The 22020-nt window shown below is 38.3% G+C and overlaps 1 protein-coding gene and 1 long non-coding RNA gene across 10 annotated transcripts in view; one reads left to right on the top strand and one right to left on the bottom strand.

The window, feature by feature from the left end:
* Positions 1-22020, bottom strand: part of PHF21A (PHD finger protein 21A) — a 131856-nt gene that overhangs the window by 23919 nt on the left and 85917 nt on the right. For 7 of the 9 annotated variants that reach the window (XM_017741815.1, XM_017741817.1, XM_017741814.1 and 4 more), the window contains 3 exons: positions 7176-7376; positions 3268-3522; positions 1387-1473 (listed from right to left, as the gene is read on the bottom strand). In XM_017741815.1, coding sequence (XP_017597304.1) covers positions 1387-1473; positions 3268-3522; positions 7176-7376 — 543 coding nt within the window. The remainder of the gene's footprint in view (positions 1-1386; positions 1474-3267; positions 3523-7175; positions 7377-22020) is intronic. The other 2 variants (XM_017741818.1, XM_017741820.1) reach the window with 1 other exon arrangement.
* On the top strand, positions 1418-14219 carry LOC108448526. Its single transcript, XR_001864422.1, has 3 exons — positions 1418-1503; positions 6263-6367; positions 13750-14219. It is a non-coding gene; the product is annotated as an uncharacterized LOC108448526 (long non-coding RNA).

The raw sequence follows: 22020 nt of genomic DNA, 5'->3' as shown, positions 1-22020 counted from the left end.
AGATACCAGCCTCCACTTTCCTTTCTCACTTTCCAAAAGATTTAGACTTTTATTCACAGCACCATTTATTTCCTACAAATTAAGTAGTTCATCCAAGATATTTTTTTTGTTACATAAAGAAGCAATCTCTGTCCTTCCCAAACCATGAAGAAAAAAGTAAACCACAAGTTTTATTACTCACCTGAAAACAGAGGTCACTCTCTCTTGCAATACAGAAATACTTGGGAATAATCTAGAGACATCTCATTTTTCCTTTTTGTTGCTCATGAGCAGCAAGCAACAATTAGAGCGATTTAAGGCCTTGGGTGATGCTTTGATTTTGATGACACCTATTCCATGGGTTCATCTCATTTGATGCAAACAGGATCATACATAATCATCATACACAAATTTCATAAACACAATCTCATACAGGCTGGAAGGCAGCTGAGGAGGTCTCTAATTTGACCTCCTGCTCCGAGCAGGGCCAACACTAAATGCAGACTGGGTGGCCCAAGGCTTTGTCCAGATAAGTCTTGTAAAACTTCAAGGACAGAGCTTTCACAACATGTCTGGGAAGCCTCTTCCACTCCTAATTGTCCTCAAAGAGAGAAGTGTTTCCTTATATGCAGTCTAAAACTTCCCTGTTCCAATTTATGAGCATTGCCTCTAATTTTCCTGCCAAGCACCAATGTCTCCAGCTTCTTCTTTATTTCCTTGCTGATATTGGAAGTAACACTGCTGTTAGGGTCTCTCTAAAGCCTCTTCTCCAAACTGGAAGAGCCCATATTCCTTGACCTCTCCTTACAGGTCATATATTCCTGCCCTGCCCCCCCCCCACCCCCAGCTATCTTAGTGGCCTTCCTTCCCATGCTTCATTCAAATTTATCAACCAGGGTTTCCAGAACTGCAGGGTGTTTATCAGACTCAGTTTTATGATTGCTGAGGAAAGGTGGATAATCTGTTCCCTGAATCTACTGGCTGTGATCCTGTTGATACAGGTCAATATGCTGATAGGCTTCTTTGCTGTTAGGGCACAACACTCATTTAGCTGCGGTCGAACAAGACCTTTTAAGACGTGCAGCTCCTCAGCCAGTCAGTCCTCAGCCTGTACCTGTGCAGGGAGTTAGTCCATTCCAGGCACAAGACTTTGCCTTTTTCTCATGCTGAGGCTCAAGAAATTCCAGCTGGCCCCTTCCTTTACCTTGGCTAGGGTTCTCTGCATGTCAGCACTACCCTGAAGAATATTGACTGCATCTTCAAAGTTGGTATCATCTGCAAACCTGTTGAGGATGGATTGTCTTCTCCAGCACATCATCAATAAACAACACAATGTTCATCAAAAGTCTTTCCTATCTATGCTATAATTAAGTTCCTCCTTCTGTTGTTTGTTCTCTGTATACTCACCTGTGGAAGAAAATTTGGACGAGGAGTAAGTCTGGGAGGAGGGATGAACTGCGGCACTTTTATGGGCTGAGGCGTAGCCTGAACCTGCTGTAAGAACATGAGAAGGCTCAGTAAGAGGTAAGAGGAAATTTAGCTTTGAAGTTGTTCACCAAAATCAACAGCCTGAATGTGCTTTCAGACCTGATGTCCTTGGTTTTCACTCTGTAAATAATTTTTCACAGCAAGAGGTTCCACATTAGAAATGTATTAAAGACAGAACTAAACCTTACTTTCTAGATCCTACACACCTTGCTTCACAAATTGCAGGCATATTTCCTTTTAGTTCAGCTGTACTAACAACTGCGCTCTGCAGTCTAAAACCATTTCATTTGATGATAATAAAAATTCATATTTGTTTTAATCATTGAAAAATGACATTACAACAGACAGAAAATAATAACAGACTTTGATACCCAGCTATATGAACTATGGTCTTTTCATAGTGAATGGCATACAGAAGAATGAGAGAACATCTCATGCAAATAGTAAAGATTTGGAAGTTACAACTCCTTTAGCAATATTAATGACACTATGAGGGGCTCTACATACACAGCTTGAAATTTTCAAAAGTAGGCCATTCATTTAAACAATTAAGATCTGATTTTAAGAAAACCTAAGTACTTCCCTGTGTAACTCAAATCAGCTGCATGGAGCTGCCACGTGATTAACCACTGAATAGCACTACCTGAGTACCTGGGGAGAGTCCCTGAAATTAATGTCAATGTTATTTTACACCCTCCTATACTTCTGTCCACCTACATAAGATTGCAATTTTCTTCAAAAAGGTCTTGTAGTGATTAATTAATGCTCAGAAAAATATTCTGATTTTTTGGATGAAATTTGCTACAGAAACATAAATCACGGACTAATATTAAAACAGAATTACCTCCTCAAATCTAAGTTATTCAGCAAAGAAATGAAGCACAGACACAAAGGACAGATGAGAGTGGTGCAAGGGACGACACAGGAAAAGAGAACAGTAGAAAAAACTCCAAATAGTCTTCTCTATTCTGAACACAAACATAATGCTTGATTGGGAAGCAAAATTACTTCCATTTACATTATTAAACTGTATTTTAATAAATATAGATAAACTGGATTTATGTTTAATAAAGCCATAGCCTTTACTTCAGAAGTAAAACTTCCCTGTCATGTTGTTTGTTATATAATTAATGCCTGGTTTGCAGACCAAGAAGCCTATATAATCCAATTCTGAAACACTGGTTCTTTTATTTCTAGGTGGCTAACTATTCTGGAAAAGACTGTGTGATGTAGCCAAACCACAAAATTTGTACTTCCAAAATACAGGTTTTTAAAGAAACAGCATCTGTTTATGCGTTTGAAAAACTGGTGAGTGAGGACACGGTAGTGGGCAGACTTAAGGGACGTGTCTAACACCAGAGACTTTATCATGCAAAGAGAACAAGAGAATGACCCAAAAATATCCTAAGACGAAGACCCAAACGGATCAAATGAAGAAAGTCTGACATCTCCTTTGCCTAAGAAAAGAGTAGGAATTCTGCAGAACACAGCCATACAGATTCAGTAAGGGCAAAACAATCACTACTGCCCCATGACTACAGTTACTAACAGGGGAAACTTTACACAGAGATGATGATAGCACTGATTTAATTCTATAAAGCAAAACAGTAGTAACAACCCACACGGAGAGAAATGTTTTTCTCGTAGATTATAACTTCAGCAATGTCAGCTAGTGAAGACTCACAACATGTTCCTACTATCCTCCTTTCTGTGTGAAACCCTGACTTTTATTTTTTTCCAATAGCCCTCTTGTTAACCAAACCCATACATATCTGCAGGGCAAACACATGAAACGCTTACCAAAGTTACTGTGTTTTTTGTCACTATTTGGACTGCCTCAGCTCCTGGCCCAGTGACCTTATTTGTTGTCTGGAGGTTGACTGGTGCATTCTGTGCATCAGTGCTGAGGACTGCTTTCTGATTGTTGTTGATAGCAGTAACCATGGCAATGGTAGGTCTCTGACCCACAACAGAGGCAGGCATGGTCGCAGTTGCTGCTTTCAAGACGAGAGGTAGTGTCTTAGTGGTGATCATAGAAGCTGTAGTTACAGTTTTCTAAGGGAAACAGAAAATACACTGTAAGAGACAGAGACACTCCATATCAGACAGGACGTGGGTTGGTTAGTCAGAAACAATAGACAGCATGAGAAAGAAAAGGCAGCTCTGAGCCTATCTACCTGCTGTTCAGACAAGCACATTATCTTACACCTATGAAAATTGGATAGCTAGAAAGCATTCTCATTTGAGGCACCTGTTTGGTCTGTTTTAATCACCTGCAGCATTGCAGATTGTAGCAAAACAAATTCCTGAGAAAATTACAATTAAGTGTAGTAGCAGCATATGCATTTTGGATCTTTCTGTTTCATATTGCTTCCAAACACGCACTGCCAATATCAAACCTATAAGGTGGAAGTTTATGAAACGCAGCAACAAACTAGCTTCTCATCAAGTAAAACTCTTATTTTCCAATGGAAACTGTAGTTACAGTGATCCTCACAATCAGAGAAAGAGGGGGAAAAACATTCGTAAGTTGGTTTCTTTAAAAACAAAAATATATTTTTATTTCGGGCATCCCAGTTTCAGCTTTAGTGACACACACAGTTATCTTGCATTGAACTTTCTTTCCTAAGAGTATCAGTAGGGTTGTCCTGAAGTTGTAAGAGCTGGCTGTTAGTCTGTCCAGCTGCAGGCAATTAAGTTTAACTTCTGTGGAATGGGCTAGTTTTGGAACATATATTTGACACCATGATTGCTCTTGGCCTGTTTTAAAAAGAGTGGTTTTGAATCATGTAACACCAGCATTTATCTGAAATGCCTCAATACATCATGTCCAAAATTCCACAGTTAAAGCAACTGCCATTTCACAGTTTTGTAAATGGTACTGTCTTCCAAATGCTAAGGAAAATGGACATTACAAATCTCATTCGAAAAGCAACAAGGTGAGCATCTAAATATAAAACCAGAACAGGATGCGAACAGAAAACTCATGACAAGTGACACTTGACAGAACGGCAAATAATCTTATTTCTTTTCTCTTTGGTGTAAAAAATCCATTGCACTGACGGCACTGCATCTTCAAAACTTTAGTGACATGATCAAAGGCTCTTAGTACTAAATAACCACCATTGCCTCCTGATGTCAGCTCTAGGTTCTACAGAAGAAAAAACGGAAAACCAGGCATCAGGCAGTCTTTGTGTCCTGAACATGCCTGATTTAGGCTACTTGATTTTAATCATACAAGACCTTTATCTTTTTTCTAACAAAATAATGTATTTCCAGTTGGATTCTTCAGTATTTTCACCAATACTATTCCCTTAAACAGAAACACAGTTTACCATCACACCTCTAATTTCATAATAATTAAGCTATGTCCCCTGTCAAATATGCACAAGTGTGAAAAAATTCACTGTATAATGTCAAATCAAAGGATAATTTATGCTTCAGTTTCATACATTTATGAAAAATCCAGACATAATTAAATTTTCCTTGTTGCGACACAATTTTCTTAACTTTTTATCTGAGATCTAAGAGTTTATCGACCTCTGCTGCACCTTCCCCAAAGAAGAGGCTCCATTCCTATAATGCAGTAACATTATTCAAGCTTTTCCAGTGAGTTGTAACGTGGTATCATTTTCACAAGCATTACATTCAGCCATAAACGTTTTAAAGAAAGGTGTAATCAATCATGTAATACAAGACTGTGACTCTTTCAAGGGGTTCTATTAACTCTGCAAGTACTCAGAGTACAGTTTCAGTCAGAAGATCACAGAGCTTGAATATCCCTGTTACTTTGCTGAGCATTAATTAGATTGTTTATTCTAAAAAGCAGTCAATGCATTAATTCATACTGAAGTGGCATTCATTGAAAGTTTGCATTATTGCACATAGTATTGCAGTAATATGATCTTTTAGGAGGCTTGCTGCTTATGAAAATTTTAAAAGCCCTTCTTACTGGACTTTTAATATTATGTATATTAAAATGTCACTGTTAATTATGGCATTTATACCTTGATTCCTAAACTTGATTACTCCAAAAACAATCATTGAAAGCATTCTCTGTACTGACATAGCCTTGAAAAATGTGTTATTTACAAAAGCAGGCAAGAAAAAACTTCATAGAGAGACAAAATACTTGACTTCTCTTTGCTGAAAGAGCTTGAGAGACAGTAAGACAGAGGCACAACTTTAGATGCAAAATGTGTGCAGAAACAAGTGAGGATACTTCAGTATTTTACCAACATAAATTTAAAAAGTGTTAAGGATAAAAGCTGGCTTATTTGTCCAAGGGACAGGACAACCTGCCTTCCAATTTGTAACTACTTTCCAAGTAGTACTGTACCAGTGATAGTCAGAAAAGTGTAGCAATTTTTTGTCTGTTTCGCTAGAGGGCTCTTTAACTTTGAACAAAACCTCAATTTTTACAACCCAGGAGATGACCTGGAAGTTAATGAATGAATGCAAAGTGTGGAATACTGAGAAACACATGAAACTGTATTTGCTCTCATGTTTCCTGACTGAGAAACAGAGATCACTGAGAAACAGTGATCCATTGTTTGCCTATAAATACTTTAGGACACAGTAATATTTGCTCCTTTGTTCCATTTTAGCTTTGATATTGATGCTGCTGCTCAAAATGCATTTTCCTTAGTTAGGTTTGCTTCATTTCTTCAATATACTTTTCTCAAAAATACGATTAGCTAAGCTTCACAAATGCATTTTAGAGCGCATCCAAACCAGCTTGCTGAATTAACAAGAGAACTAACAGCCCAACCATTTCTCTCTTCTCTGCTTTCAGAAAAAGGGAAGATGAGAACCACAACTGGTCAAAGCTGTGGGTGTGATTCACTGCAATGTGCATAAAGCAAACTTCATGGGTGAATTCTGCCATCTGCCTATCCAGGTAAACATGAGCTCCTAAGATTGCATCAATAGGAAAAAAAAGACTTAATATACACTTCTTTTTACAGAACGCCTCCCTGCTTTTTTCAGTACACTTTTGTAAATCAAAATATCTGAAAAGGAGAAATTTGAAATTCTCCTCTTAAGCAAACCACTTTCTCTGTTGAGTTCTGGGATTATGTCTCTAATCCTATACAGTACTGAAATTCAGTTCACCTTCGCAATAAAGATACTATTTTCTAAAACTTGAACTCTGCAATTAACACTGTACACTTTTAGACAAATCCTTGAAAATTCAGGTAAGCATTATTTGGTATTAATTACATCTGTTTAAAAAGAACCAAGCAGAAAGAAAAGGACCTGTTTTCTTGCATTTTGTTCACATTTGTAGAGGGCATTCTGTTAGCCATTTAAAAATAAAGGATTCTAATCATATACCTCATACAGTGTGTGTAAAGTATTTACTGTTTCTTGAGACCTACTAGGTATGGTCAGACTCATTCATGCACCTATGGAAAAGATAGGCTCATCTGCTAAACATTCACTTATTTTTAAGAAAGGTGATACTGCCACCCTTCTTTTCTGTGGGGTTATGATTCAACTTTTAAACAGTACATAGTTTTTTATACTCAGATTGGAGATTTTTGCCAAAAAAAACCCAGAAGACTGATATCTGCATATGCATAGAAGAAGAAATTCATATTGGTACACTAGCAGGCATAAGTGAAAATTTGTGGTTTTCTCTTTGCACATTTCCTAATTTTCAGTGAGCTTCACCTTTAGTAAGAAAAAGAATTGTAGCTTTTTACCTGTGATCCTATCACGTTTGGAGAGGGTGCCGTGGACTGCTGCTGCTGTTGATGGTGATGTTGCTGTAGCTGTTGTAGTGGTTGTGGCTGTGGTGTCTGTAGTTTGTTTTCTGACTGTGCCAATGGCTGTATTTGAAATTTGCTGTCTGGCTGTTCCTGCTTCACTATCAAATTCTTTCGAAGCTGTTCCACCACTCTTTTCTACCAGATAAACGAAACCATAAACAGAAATGATGACAGTTATTTAGCTGCACATACTAGAGAAAATGGTAACACCTAAAGATGCATTTATTTAGTGTAAATAAGGAGCTGCTCAGAAGCTTAGTGAGATTTCTCTTTTTGGAATTTTAGGTATTGGTGTTATCTAATAGGCATAGTGTAAAATAGGCCACAGAGGAGTATTACAGCCCAGCAATGTGATCTCACTATTCTTGTAGAAACCCACTGACCAAAATTCAGTGGGTTGCCTCAAGAAGTTGCACTTACAAGGAAAAGGAATTTAAAAATAACACAATCATTTTGACAGTACCAAATGCTTTGATTTTTTTTGTTTTGTTTTGAAGCATTAATATTCAGACAGTACAAAACATAGAGATGGAGAAAAAAACCCAAAACATCCAGCTATTTACAACAACTGGAAGAATATTTTCCCTCAAATCTCATTCACACATGGTTATGAAATTCTGAGCTAACAAAATACCTGTTCTCTTCATTTTGCAGGTGTATAGTAGACTTATGATTTTAAGTGTCTTGCTTATGATGGGCTAAAACAGCATGATGCCTCACACAGTGAGTGTGTACCTCTAGCCCAGAAGATAACAAAAAGGGCAGGCTCCCAAATGAGCAGATTTGAAAACTGGAACTTTAAAAAGCCAAATAAAACCCACAAGCAACAAGCCCCCACCCCTGTTTCATAATGTTGAAATGTGTGAGTTCACAAGATTGACCTTCTAGCAAAAGACCAAATTCAGTGACTTGAAGGTACAGAAGAAGGGCTGCCTGGCTTCTATAAAACCCACAGCCCTGGCTGAGGATGCCTGCTCATCTCTGACAAGGGAAACACAGGCCCAACCTCACTGAAAATTCAGGGAGTTAGTAATGGACTGCAGCCTGAAGGAACTATTTTACCCTGCATCCACTGAAGTGCTAAAAGCTGTCAAAACCTAAAAGCTGTGAACTGTTTGTTCCCTTCTGAAACAAGGATAAAATAATAGAAGTGTAGAAGGCATTTTCCTAATTCAGGTATTTCACATAGTTTTAGATGTCCTGTGTCATCAGCTCACCTGTACAAGTAATAACTGAACAATCATTTAAAATCGCTTTCTGTAATGATCAACCATGTTAACAAGCAAATCAAAGTGCAGCATCAGCAAGCAGATACAAGAACTGAAAAAACATTTCCAGAGACTAACCCAAGGGGGAGGAGAGGAGAAGGCAGAAAAGTAGGAGAGGAAATAATGCAACGTGCTTATAGAATACCTGCCAAAAAATGGACTGCACATAAACTGCACAGGAGGCTAAAGAATTACCATAGCCAGCATGAACAGGAAGGGAGTTTTTGTCTTCCACAGCTGCCAGTATGAAATTCAGGGATAATGGTGCTCTTCTACTGATTCCCTGACTGGAGGAAATCAGCAGCAATGGCCCAAGAATGAATTTCCATCTTGTTCTTTACAATGGGAGGAACATTAATGAAAGGATCAAAAAAAAATTAAAACAGAAAAAAAGAGAGAGGCAGACTGAGGACTCCTCTGCCATACTGCTACAGCAGAGCAAGAGCCAGCGAGGAGAGCAGGGGAGCAGGAGCGAGGTGAGTCACATGGCGTCCACACACCGCCTGCTCCACCCCAGGGCCTGAACCATGGCCTGCAGAGACGGGGTAAAACAGGACCAAGGCACAATTTGTATTAGAGCCTTGTGCAAAAACTGAGGCTCAGCATATTTGGTACAAGATGGATAACATGAGCGGAAAAACGCCATTGCTCTGGAAGTCTACACTAGCCTGTTAGAGGCTGCTGAGCCAGCATGAACAGGAAGGGAGTTTTTGTCTTCCACAGCTGCCAGTATGAAATTCAGGGATAATGGTGCTCTTCTACTGATTCCCTGACTGGAGGAAATCAGCAGCAATGGCCCAAGAATGAATTTCCATCTTGTTCTTTACAATGGGAGGAACATTAATGAAAGGATCAAAAAAAAATTAAAACAGAAAAAAAGAGAGAGGCAGACTGAGGACTCCTCTGCCATACTGCTACAGCAGAGCAAGAGCCAGCGAGGAGAGCAGGGGAGCAGGAGCGAGGTGAGTCACATGGCGTCCACACACCGCCTGCTCCACCCCAGGGCCTGAACCATGGCCTGCAGAGACGGGGTAAAACAGGACCAAGGCACAATTTGTATTAGAGCCTTGTGCAAAAACTGAGGCTCAGCATATTTGGTACAAGATGGATAACATGAGCGGAAAAACGCCATGGCTCTGGAAGTCTACACTAGCCTGTTAGAGGCTGCTGAGGGCTGCCTGGCAGCAGCATATCCTGCCATCCATATCCATTATGCAGATATTAAATTGGAAGAAACATCTAATGCTTTTAAGATTCAGAGAGTAAAACTGAAGTTTGCACTGCATGCCAATTGCTTACGCAGTTTAATAAGCTGCTTCTACCAGCTGTCGGTAAAAATACTACATTGAAACTACAGAAAACATTTTACTATCTGCAAGACTGTTGGGATTATCTGTTGTTTGTAGTTATCAAGAGAGACACTCCGAACAACATATTTCAAAGTTACATAGCTGAATTAGCAAACCCAGACGAGTCTCTCAGGGTCGCACCTACACAGGAACTCGGAGCAGATCTACTCCCAGTTTCAGCGCTAGCCTCTGCGTCCCCCTCTGCACAGCCTCAGCCCACGCCGCTGGTCTGACACCGCACGCAGCGCACGGCTCCTCCGCATCCTGCTGGAAGTGCTGGTCTGCAGCCACACAAGCGCCCAGCACGCGGCTGTCTGCAGCAACCTCAGCAGAGCCTCCTTCGGCAGGGAATTAAACAGGAGGGTGCTATGAAAGAAACGCTTGTTTACTGTCAGACTTCATTAACACTGTATTTTAAAATTGTTCCTCAGTTATTTTACTGTTCTTAATCAATTTTAAAGACAGTTTGTGCTACAGAAAGTACAGTCTGTATGACTGAGATTTGCCAAGGCTGATACCAAGTCCTAGCTGCATGTCTTGCAGACTGAATGCCAGTCAGGCTCAGGTGTTCTAAAAGTACCCCAGAATTCGTAAGGAATTCCTAATTCTTTAAATGTAATCATTGCCATTTTCCCTTCCCACTCTTATTTAAGAATATTTAATTCTTACTGACAACTTCAGCATTTTAAATTGAGATTAACTCAATCATAAACACATCATCATGCACACAACATAAGTTTTCTGCATGTCATAAATCTCTAGTTCTCCTCATATTCCTAGAATAGTTTCTTTTCCTGCCATAATATGAATGTATAAAAAGTATTTGTCTTCCAAGTTTACTGAACCTTCCTCAAAACTGAATGCCAATCCTCTCTTTACATCCACAATGTGAAAGAATTTAATAATCTCATCCTTTCTTCCGAACTGTGTCCTACCCAAAAAGGAGCTGCTGGCCCTGTGCAATGGTTACTATCAGACTACTTCCAAACCCCTTTGTCGAACAGTGCCCCGTAAGCACACTACATCATCTCAGAGCTCTTGCTGCCTTGACATCTTTATCGCTAATCTCATCAGGAACCGTTCACACCACTGAGTTCAGAGCCTGAGACATCCAATATGACCCTTCCTTAAAGTTAATAATTGCAATCAATATTGTGACATTTTGCTATACCACTTTCTCATTCATGCCACAGGCCAGATCCTAACACAGCACTGGAAGATTATTTTTGTTTGATTAAGCAGAAAATAAATCTTGTTGGCCATGTATCTGTGCCAAAAGACATCTCTGTGTTCTTATAAAAATTACCATGAATATGTTGTTATAGGATAATCAAAGTCCTTGGAGCAAACTTAAAACTTAGTAAGGTTCAAGGTTTTTATCCTTATCAGCTACGCATTATTTCCATTTTAATCAGTCAATCAAGAAAAATATAGTTCTCTGAGTACATCTCTCTTTTTAAATACTAGATCCCTTGTATTTGGTGACACATTTTCCTCTTCCTTCAGGAAACACATTCAGAAAAACATCCATACGTAAAGGAAGGTCTGTTTTTAAACTTCAAAAATCAATAAAAATCAAAATATAAAGATATTTTTTAAATAAGAGAGTAAACTAGCCTACTAAATAACCTTGCAATACATACATTTCATATCACAAACCCAAAGCTGATGTGGTTTGAACTGCTCAGCTGCCTGCCAGTGACACACTTCCCTGCTCTCCCAATCTCAGTAAGTCAGCCATTATGGATCCTCTGTTACCTGTGCCCTCCAATGACCAAGATGTTCTCTGGGATATAAAAGCTGCCTACTGCTGCAAGTGAAATGGTTAAGAGGAAGTACTGATTTCAAATAAGCTCCAGCTTGGAAGTGGGGAGGATGGAGGGAATTTCACTGCTCTGCAATCTTCCTTTCCAGCCTCCCTTCTCTCTCTGTCAGTCCCATCCCCTATCACTACCCAAAGAGAAAGATACCAGAACTTCCACAGCAGAAAGAAGCTAAAAGATTTTGAAGATCTGGTGCTATTAGTCTTTAACCTGCAAAAAGGGTGCATTTTGGGAATAGAATTTGGGAGTGGAAAGATTACAAGCAAGGAGAACAACTGTACACTCATCTACTGCTTTAAGATGGTATCTAAAATTTAAAATAGTAAAATCCAATTATAGAAATTGATGACGCAGAATCTACACCAGTAAGGAAAAAAACCCTGTTGTACAAACCAGCTTGAATTAAATTCCATTGAAAGAATGAGCTAAGGACTACAGAAATATTTTCAGCTATTTCTGTGGTTATTCTGTGTTTTTATGGAATTCTGCACTTGTGGCTGTGCTTCACTTACAGCCAGATCTTTTTATCAACTAAAAAATCTAAACCAACTAAACTAGAAATAATTTTACTTCCAGAAAAGAGAGTGATACAATTTTCTACTTCTTAAAGGTGATCAAAATGGCACTTACATCTTTCAGTCAGAAAAGGCTCCCCTGAGGCAGAGGTGCTTGAATGCTGAATGGAAATGTAGCAGTGGGACTGGGAGATACCTCCACCTCATATGTGAATGCCTTACTGGGCATCATTGCTGAAATGTGCACTATTTCTTTTTATAGCTGAAAAACCTGTATTTTTTTTTAAAGCTTTAGTTAAAATACATGGATATCTAACCTTACCCAGTCAATGGCTGCATTGCCAACACTCCAATACTGTCCCAAAGAGCATGTGCTGCATTCAGCTCACAGAAAACACAGCTAAAAGCAGCACAGAGACACAAGGACTTCCGCATGTCTAAAAGAGGTTGCAGAGCATGTGAGGGCAACTGAATGCCTCTCCTCCCTCTGCCATGATGGTCCTGTGGGACGAACGGAACAATACACTTACAATACTGATGAGCACTAGAGATGAGCCACTTCATTTTGGTACCCCTAAATAAATGAATTTGATTTGCAGTCTTAATACCTTTAATACAATTTCTGACTACGGCATACGGTAGCTTGTGTAAAATGGAACTTAAATAAAACTTAATTCTGTAAAGATCTACTTTAATATTACGTCTAATAAATATTGTGAGACAGCATCGGCATGATGTGAAAAGTACTTTTGTCATTAAAAATGCTGGTAGACTTATCACAATTATATTTTAAATTAATTCCTATAGGTGTGATTCTGAAACAAACACACAGTTCAGACGTGAATATACATATTTTGAAAGAGATGCTGGATATTTCCTTTATGATAGAGAACCACCACTTAAAGCTGCTAGAAATCATTCAGAAGTAGATTATGACAGTTCTGAAAATAATGCTCGTTCCTTCATTCTTAACAGGGGAAAATGCTTAATTTTTTCTTTAATTTAAAAACATAGCTAGAATCATAAATTAAAATGGCCAAAAATAGCTGTTGTGCTATTCTGCTTTATGTGACTTCTTGATTGCTTTATTTTCAGTACTGTGTCTTTTACCATTTTCAGCACCACAAGACCAATTAATTTTTGGAAGGGAATGCTGTACCGTGAAATGCCTTATGCATCACTGTCTTCTTGTTTTAGAATATTTACTCTTGCACAAAGCAGAGTACAGAGAATGAACTAGTAGAGGCAGCACACATACAGTGTTTTCCTGCAGCTTACATATTAACTAAGAGTAATATCTAGCTTCTCACCCCAGCACTTATGTTAACGGAAAGAAACTTGCAAGAACAGCAACAATAATTAAACAATGAAGCAATTAATGAATGGGGAATTAAGTGTGTGATAACAGGCAAAACAGAACAGGAAAAAGAGTTAAGTGCAGTTCTATGAATGTAATTAAGGAAGAATGGAATGAAAGGAATGAAATTAATTTTTTTTTTTATTTGACAAGGTTTGACAAAGTTTGTCTTGCTTTGGGTTTTTCTCCATTACAGAAATACTTCCAGGTACAAATACAAACTGGTAAAAGGATATTGGGACAAGCTCAACATGAAAACACTGAAGAAATTAAAGAATTAAACTGCTGACTACACTGGAAAAGGTGCTCATTTTAATTTTATCTTGCTCATTTTATTGTTCTACCCCTATTTGTCTGTTTCATGGAGAAAAAAAAACATTCCTAAGGGAAAAATAAAAAAGCCATCTAGACATATTTTCAGAAATGAAACACGAGTTCTTTTGTACTTCAACGTAAAAAAAGGTTTGTATGATCTCCAACTGAACTTAGTTTACTAGAAGCATGTAATGTGGTCTTGTAAAATCTATCACAGACTGAAGCCTGCAATACAAAATCTCAGAACAAAAAGTACTGTGGATTGTTATTCTTACGCAGGAGAACACACAGGAACATCCACCCCCATTGGAAAAGCCATTTGCATCTATACACAGTAGCTGGTTACTAAAGCTAAACACCTCTGCCAGGCCAGTCCTGCTGTTTCTTTTCTCCTATATGTGATTTACCTTATAACATGACATCCTTTAAACTGAATTTGTCTGCATTAAGCAAGTAAAGTAGAGCAATTTAAATAAGTAAACTTATTTCATGTTTTAAAATAAACAAACAACCTAAAGAGAAGTGCACTTTTTGATCTGGTAACTCCTCATATTTTGAATAACTCAAGTGGAAAGAATAGTCATAAAGTAATTTTACAATATACCACTGCATATTTTAATGTGCACAGTATCACAGTCCTTGACTAAGATTTAGTCAGTTCACTAGGGTATTCTCACGACTGAATCACACCTCCTCTCTTCCTAACAAAAGGAAACACAATTCATGCTCATGTGGCTCATGCATGATCAGAAGTATCAAGCAAGATGACTAGTTTTACTAAACCACAGAATGGAAATGCATTCTTTTGTGAACAGAAAGATCTAGATGCTCAAACTCTATCCTATAGCCCCTATTGATAACTCTGATTTTGTTAACAGCATCTAGTATTTCATTTCCACAGTTGCTTTACAAATGTCACAAACAAATACCAGCATTTTCCCTGCTGTCAATTAAATGCTGTTCAGTGCCAATTCAATTAAAACCTATCACTAATACCATCACATCACAGTTCATTGCTGATCTCTACTTCATAAGCAGAATGAGTTCTTAGAGCAAAAAGTCACAGTTTCACCCCACTCAAATGAGAGATTTTTCTCTTCTTCCCAGTAATTTTAACAGTATATCAAATACAGGTGTTCTGTTCAGCTAAATATACCTGCTGTACTATTCTCTTTAGTTAACCAAGGACAATCAAAAGAAAGAAAAATGCCTGCTTCACAGAGAAGACATCAAATTAAATCACTTCAGAAGTTCCAAACTGCTGGCCTTCAATTGTATCAAGGTTTGTGGATCGGACAACAGTGACTCTCTGAAAAACAAAGCCATGGTTCTTCCTTGCCCTCCCAATTTAAATGGTTTGGGGAGAGGAACTGTTTTTGTTTATCTTGGCCCAAAAGGTGTGTCACTAAGCAAGGCTAAAACTACTCAACAGCTGAAGATTTGCTGAACTACCACCACTCTTGAATTAAAACACCTGAGAACAGGCATTTTTCCAAAAGAATGGAAAGCTACCTTTTTCTTGAGGGATGCGGAGCTACTGGAGACAGTTCAAAGGAAAACCACAACCATAATCAAGGACCCAACAAACAGTGCTGTGTGATGTGAAGCTTACTGGGGCTCCACATATCCAGTTTATTGAGGGGCGACAACTCACTGACTATAGATATTTATATACAGAAAAGAAATCCAGCGATGGGAGAATCTTTAGTTTCTCTGAGAAATGTAAAGTGATGATTCTGTATCTGTAAGTTGAAAGCAGACAAATTCAACCTTGAAATAAGATGCAGGTATGGTTAAATGCTGGACCAGCCTAATATGAGAGGTAATGGCCTACCATGGTTTAAAGTCTCTAGAAAAAGGGTACACAACTTTCCAAAGGAAATGCTTAATGTGAGTTTCAGAGCAGATGGTATAGTACATGTGAGGGGGAGAGGGATCTGGGACTTGGGAAGCCGCTGCTCATTCTTGTCCCCTACAAGGGACAGTGCAAGTGCCCTCACTGTTCCCAGCATGGTTCTCTAGCACTGAAACTCCACATAAAGACAGCCTTACTCTTTAGAACATGAACATGTACAGGGGCACAAACAACCAGATATACTCAAGGTTCTTCTTTCACCTTCTTCTGAAACACAAGACACTGGCCACAGCTAGAGAAAAGAGGCTAAGCAAAGCAAACTTTTCTTCTTCCTCTGATTGCCTTTTGTTGCATGTCTTCTTTACATATTTAGATTCTTATTGATTTTAGACTTGGAATGGGAATTCTCCAGATCATACTTGCTGGGATATTTTTTCCCTTCCACTGCAATGCAGGATATGGATTGCCTGCTAGGACTAGCTGGGCAAATTTCCCCTAATCAACCTGCTGACATTGCAAGGGCCTTCAGAAAACCTGGCAGCCTAATCCACCACCTGTTGTCTGAAAAACAAAGATGTGGAAGACAAAAATGTGGTACCCTTGATAACCAAACTGTCCAATTCTCCCTGAATCAAAAGACATCAGACAGAATTACTGAGGTAGAGCATAATGGCCTCTAACACGCAGGAAGTTAAATCAGTAATTTCCTTGTCCTTTTTGGAACTGATGTGAGCTGTCTTCCCTCTACTTCCTAGTTGCAGTTTCATAATTCAAGTTTATCTGTATTCTATTAAAAGAAAAAAAAAAACCACAACTGCATGCTGTAGATGAAAGACAAAAAAACATTTTAAGAACATGACAGTTTTCAACAGACATACATACAATTTCTGGGCATAGTGCAGCAATAGGGAATACAACATCAAGTCACCCCAAGACACTAACTTAATTTACAGGATCAGGCATTAGTATCCAATCTCAATTTATGCATGTAATCTCAAATTTTATTTAGTTCCCAGAATATAAACCCTAGTAACTGTGCTTGCTTCCACCAGAACTTCTCTATGGAAGCTTAATTCCTTGATATCAAAGCCCTAGGATAGTGCCATCACTTCATCCTGCAAGGTAATGGTTATGTGATATGCAGACGTGAAGAAGGCACAAACAGCACACAAAAATCTTTCTGACATGAATGGATACTTCACAGGAGACTGTATCTGAGACCTGCTATGTAAGTATGGACAATATCCTGCATGAAAAAAGTACTAATAGAGCCCACATAAGGGAATATAAACATTCCTACCCGCAAGTTCATACTAGTACTTCACAGTGTGCCTGCTTGTTTGACAGTTACACTGTCATAACTTTAGACTGTTAAACCTCTGCTCTAGGGTTTATAAAAGATCAGAGCACTTGTCACTCTCAGTGCAGGTAGAGTGAGATAGAGTGGTTGAGCAGTTCATTCTTCTTTCTAATTACACTCCATTAACCTTCCACATGAGAGCTCCCCTGTGCTTTCATACCAGCAGCACCAACTGGCTGTGTTTGATAAGGCTCGGCAGCGTTTGCAGGACCAGCACGTGTAACTGAAGGAACAGTTCAGCTCAGCAGCCCTCGCAGAAGCTGCGCTGGCGCTCTGTTACTGCAGAGCTGCAGTCAGATTCCGCTGAATTATACACAGATGGACACCAGCCTCACTCTACCCACTTCCCTCACAAATCTACCCCTTGAACTTCAGAGATACATGATCTATCAGAAAGCCAAATGCAGAACTAGGGAATTATTCACAATGGGGAACCCAACAGTTATCACACTTTCACCTCGCTGCAAAGACCTGCCAAGAGAAACGTATTTAGAGCATTAAAGCATGCAGGGCAATAGAAAAGAAGTTGTGGTTACATTATAATTAGATCACGTTAGTGTATGCAACCAGAGTACAGAGAAGGAAAATTACTTCCGAAATTTAAATCTTTTTTAAATGTACTTTCAGTATCTGGGGTTGTTTGTTGTATGTTCTGAAGACTACACTGCTAACAAACAGCATTATATTTATCTATAACCTTCTCAACAGTGACCACATAAAGGAACAGCTTTTCTAAAAAGAGAGATTTCTTTGATTAATAATGTATTCTATGAGAGTTTTAAACTCAGTGCCAGGAAAGCTATTTTCCATGTGCATGAAGGTAGATTAGCATTTGTGTATACTGAGTAACAGTGTCAGCACATGCTTACACAGATAAAAGGGAAACAAATTTGGAAGGAGGGACTGTAAACAATCTGGAACAGAATCCAAATTATTTTAAAAATAAATTAAACACTACAAAATCTGCACTTTTGAATGACATTTTATACAATCCATTGGATTTTTTAACTGTTTCAAATGACTTCACAACATAAAGTGATATATGGAACTGGTCTATATAAATGAGTGATGGCAATACTCTTCTTGCTATTAGCTCCATTATCCTCTCCCATCCCTCTCCTGTTTTTTAACATAGTGTGATACTTGCATATGCATGTATCTCCATAAATAAATATAACTTACTTCTATGAAACGTTTCCCAACCTTCAGCTAATATTTTGAAATGACTGCTGTTTTCTAAGACTTGGTAACTTTGAAGTGTCTGAAACAAAATCTGTTTGTGCAACAAGCCAGGCAATGAATCCAGCCCCGTCCTTGTTCAGAATGGTTCAGGAATTTTATTTCAGAGTTCTGGTGAATGTTGTCAAAGATGCCCTCCAGTACAAAGAGAACAGCGGTGGTCCTTCCATTACAACAGAAAGGTAAATACTGCTACTGAACCCACCTAAAAGTAACTTGAAGAGACTTGGTTTAAAAGTACAATCATTAAAGACTGTTAGACCCACCTTCTACATCTATAATAGATTTTGGACCTCCTTTCTCAAATTTTCTTAAATTTAATCTAAAGATGCCAATTCAGTCTTTAATGCGATTTAACTTGTGCCATCTAAGCCTGTAATGTATGACAGAAGTTCAGAATTCGTGGACGTGAACAAACACAGTGAATCCAAAACTGTCAGGCTACTGAGGTTGCCTCAGGAAAGCTGAATAGGCAGAGGACAGTTAGTTCTTACCTCTAAGATACACTTGCTCAAAGTGTGAACACAAGTGCCTTTTTAACATTTTTTTTTGAAGAATAATGGATGATCTTATTGGGATTCATTTGATATTAACAAAGTGCAAGATTAATTTTGTCAGGTATAATTTCTCTGCTAAAGATGATATTCTGTCTTAAACCTAATAAATTTGAAATAAACACAATTAGGACATTGAAGAAATTTATCTAAAGCATCCCTATCTCCTGTTCTGTAAAAATCTATCCACAGTGCTTCAATGCTATAATGCAATTAAATCTTGTTTGAGCTAGGATTAAAATTTGTCAGACTAGGATAGCACCGAAGGAAAGCAGAACAACATTTCTGTGCCACACTTAGCTCTTTCTTCTGTAAAAAAGAATTTTACACATGAATTGTACCCCGTGCCTCTATAACTTGCGCTCTCATATTTTTTGAAGTATGTACTAGAATCATGACTCAAAGCTCCAAAATTCCTGGCTGTAAGCATCTAGTGTTGAAACTGCTTTCAGAAAAAAGTATTGCAGAAGTGCTTCCACTTCCTGGAGCGGTCAGCCATCTGCTAACCCCATTTGGAATACTGTTTTCTGACAAGTGGGCTATGCTCACCTCTGAAGAATGCAACATTGCAGCTGATGGAGACTTTTTTAACTAATCACCTGAGAAATGTACCTCTTTAGAACTTTTTGGTAATGTTTGTTATTTTCCCAACACCTCTTAGAAAATATTTCAGAAGGAACGATTTTGCTCTACACTGTCTTATTATTCTCATTGTACAGAAGACCTCTCAAAAATAATCCAAGTACTTCCTTTTATATTATGTCAGTGGAGAAGACTTCTTGAGCACTTGGGGAGCCCACGAGGAGGGTGAACAGATCTTTTAACCCAGCACAAAGAGGTAAGAAAGAGAAAGTAAGGTCTCCTTTAATTCCTCTTTATGCGACTCTCAACAATACAATATATGTGGTTTTAGGGAAGACCAAGATTTCTTCTGTGCCACTTCAGGCCCATATTAGATTTAAAAGGCAAATTAGCTTAAAAAAAAAAAAAGATTAAACAAAAACATTAAACATATTTTCATCACATAATGAAGTGCAAGTTCTTTTTCACACCATATGTTTGACTTGCTACTTACTGCAGAGAACATGCAACATATAACCGGATAAACACATTTCATTCTACAAACTGGTCTGACGAGCTAAACCTGCACAAGGAGGTATCAGACAGTCTTAATGAAACTCAGAAGTATTATTTCATTGACATTCACTCAGCATTTCTTGCATGACATTTCAGTTGAGAATATTTTTGGAAGCGTAACTCAAAACCCACAGACTTCTGAGAAACAGCATCATGGGGTCTCTCTCACGTTTCTCTAAAGACACCTATCACACCTGTCTCTAATAGCTGTAAATCATAAAACAGTAGTTTTCCTCCACATGGTTTCACACAGATGGATTTTTTTTTTTAAAGGAATCACATGTTGCACTGTTGAGAAGGACTGAAAGATTACAGAAACCTAGCAACTGAAGCACAGGTTGTTACAGCAAGGCATCTTGCTTTGTGCCCTCAGGTCTGGTAGCTTTACTCATACTGGGATCTCAAGCTCTATTATTAACCCAGAAAAGTACCTTAAAGCTGCACTGTCTTTGCAACAAGAGTTTAATTAAAGTTTTATACGTGTAATATGTGCTCTTTAAAACTCCCGTCCGTAAAAATAAGCCTCCACATATTCCTCTTTCTCAGATAACCTCCACAAAATGAGAAGCCAAAAGGAGCTTCAAGATTAGGGAACAGGTTCTGTGGGCTCTGAGGTTGAGGGGCTATTAGATGAAAGAAACAACTGAGAAAATATTTTCCCTCACACTACCTCTGAATAAAAGAAGTTGATGCTGAAATGCAGGGCTCTTTTGGGGAAACAAGCTTCAGGGTTTCTTTTTGTTTTCTAACAAATACAACAGGGCACATATTCAAGAAAATAGATCATAATTATTTATTTGTTTTGGTAAAACTATCCTCTGTTGTAATTCATCTGGAGTTGAGACAGGATGTAAGCAGAGGAAAAAGGCTTTTAAAAGATCTATCCTACACATGCACACTTTTATATCACTAAATACATGCAAGAGCATGTAAGTAAATAGTGACCTAACTTTACTTTGAAAAAAGAAACACCGCGACCAAAAGCTGAGAAAATACCAACCAATTTTAACAAAAATGTCAATGTGTAATAGGTGTTGCAGAAATTAAATAAACATAAAACAACCAAACAAAGAAATGCCAACCCAGCACCAAGATTTTAACATGCAGACAGAAATAGTTGACTTTGCACTGTATAGCCAGTATTCATTGCGAGTCCAATAGCACGTTCATGGCAATTGTTTGGAGGATCATATAAATATGTTCGTGCTCAGTTGGTTAGAGCATGGTGCTAATAATGCTGAGGTCACAGGTTCGATCCCAATATGGACCATTTACTTAGGAGCTGGACTCGATGATCCTTCTGGGTCCCTTCCAACTCAAACTATTCTGTGATTCTATATCAAAAACCACGGTAAATCCAAAACACGTCTGTCAGTTTGCATAGGACGACAGTCAAGCTGTCACTGATTGTGAGGAAGCTCAGAAGAAAACAAAAGAACAATATCAAAAAAAGAAATCAGGAAACACTGAAAAGAGTAAGAAAAAACGGGTTTGCACAAGCAAAGAGCACTCACAGACAACGTAAAGCTGAATTGAAAAGTAGTGAAGTCAGACAAGCAAAAATTAATCCTTTCTCACTGCTAGGGACAGCTTGTATAAGAAAGCATTACATTTTATCAGAATGACTTGGGAAAAAGGGCACACTTCAGTCACACAAGCCCCTTTTAAAGCCCCTTCTCACTGATATGTCAGGCCTATGCCCAGAGGCAAGCCTGAGGTGACAGAAGTAGTAATGCAAGGATTACTTTGAGATTTTTCTCAATGTATTACAAATAACTATCTAATTGAAGAAAAAAGTCCATATTTCACATATATTTCATATATACATATGCAAGAACTGAGCAGTAAACCATGCTTGATTTAACCCCACAGACCAACATTCTTAACTGTTTTTCCTGTTTTGGTTCCCTGTAGGTAGGTTGCATGATTAGCACACAATGCTCTGTAGGCCAAAAACTTAGTCTGCAAAGATCATTTGAAATATTTAGGATATACTAGTACTATGTA

This window comes from Corvus brachyrhynchos, unplaced genomic scaffold (assembly GCF_000691975.1).
Source record: "Corvus brachyrhynchos isolate BGI_N302 unplaced genomic scaffold, ASM69197v1 scaffold115, whole genome shotgun sequence".
Classification (NCBI taxonomy): domain Eukaryota; kingdom Metazoa; phylum Chordata; class Aves; order Passeriformes; family Corvidae; genus Corvus; species Corvus brachyrhynchos.
Note: the sequence above shows the minus strand (reverse complement) of the source record. Positions and strands in the feature narration are given on the sequence as shown.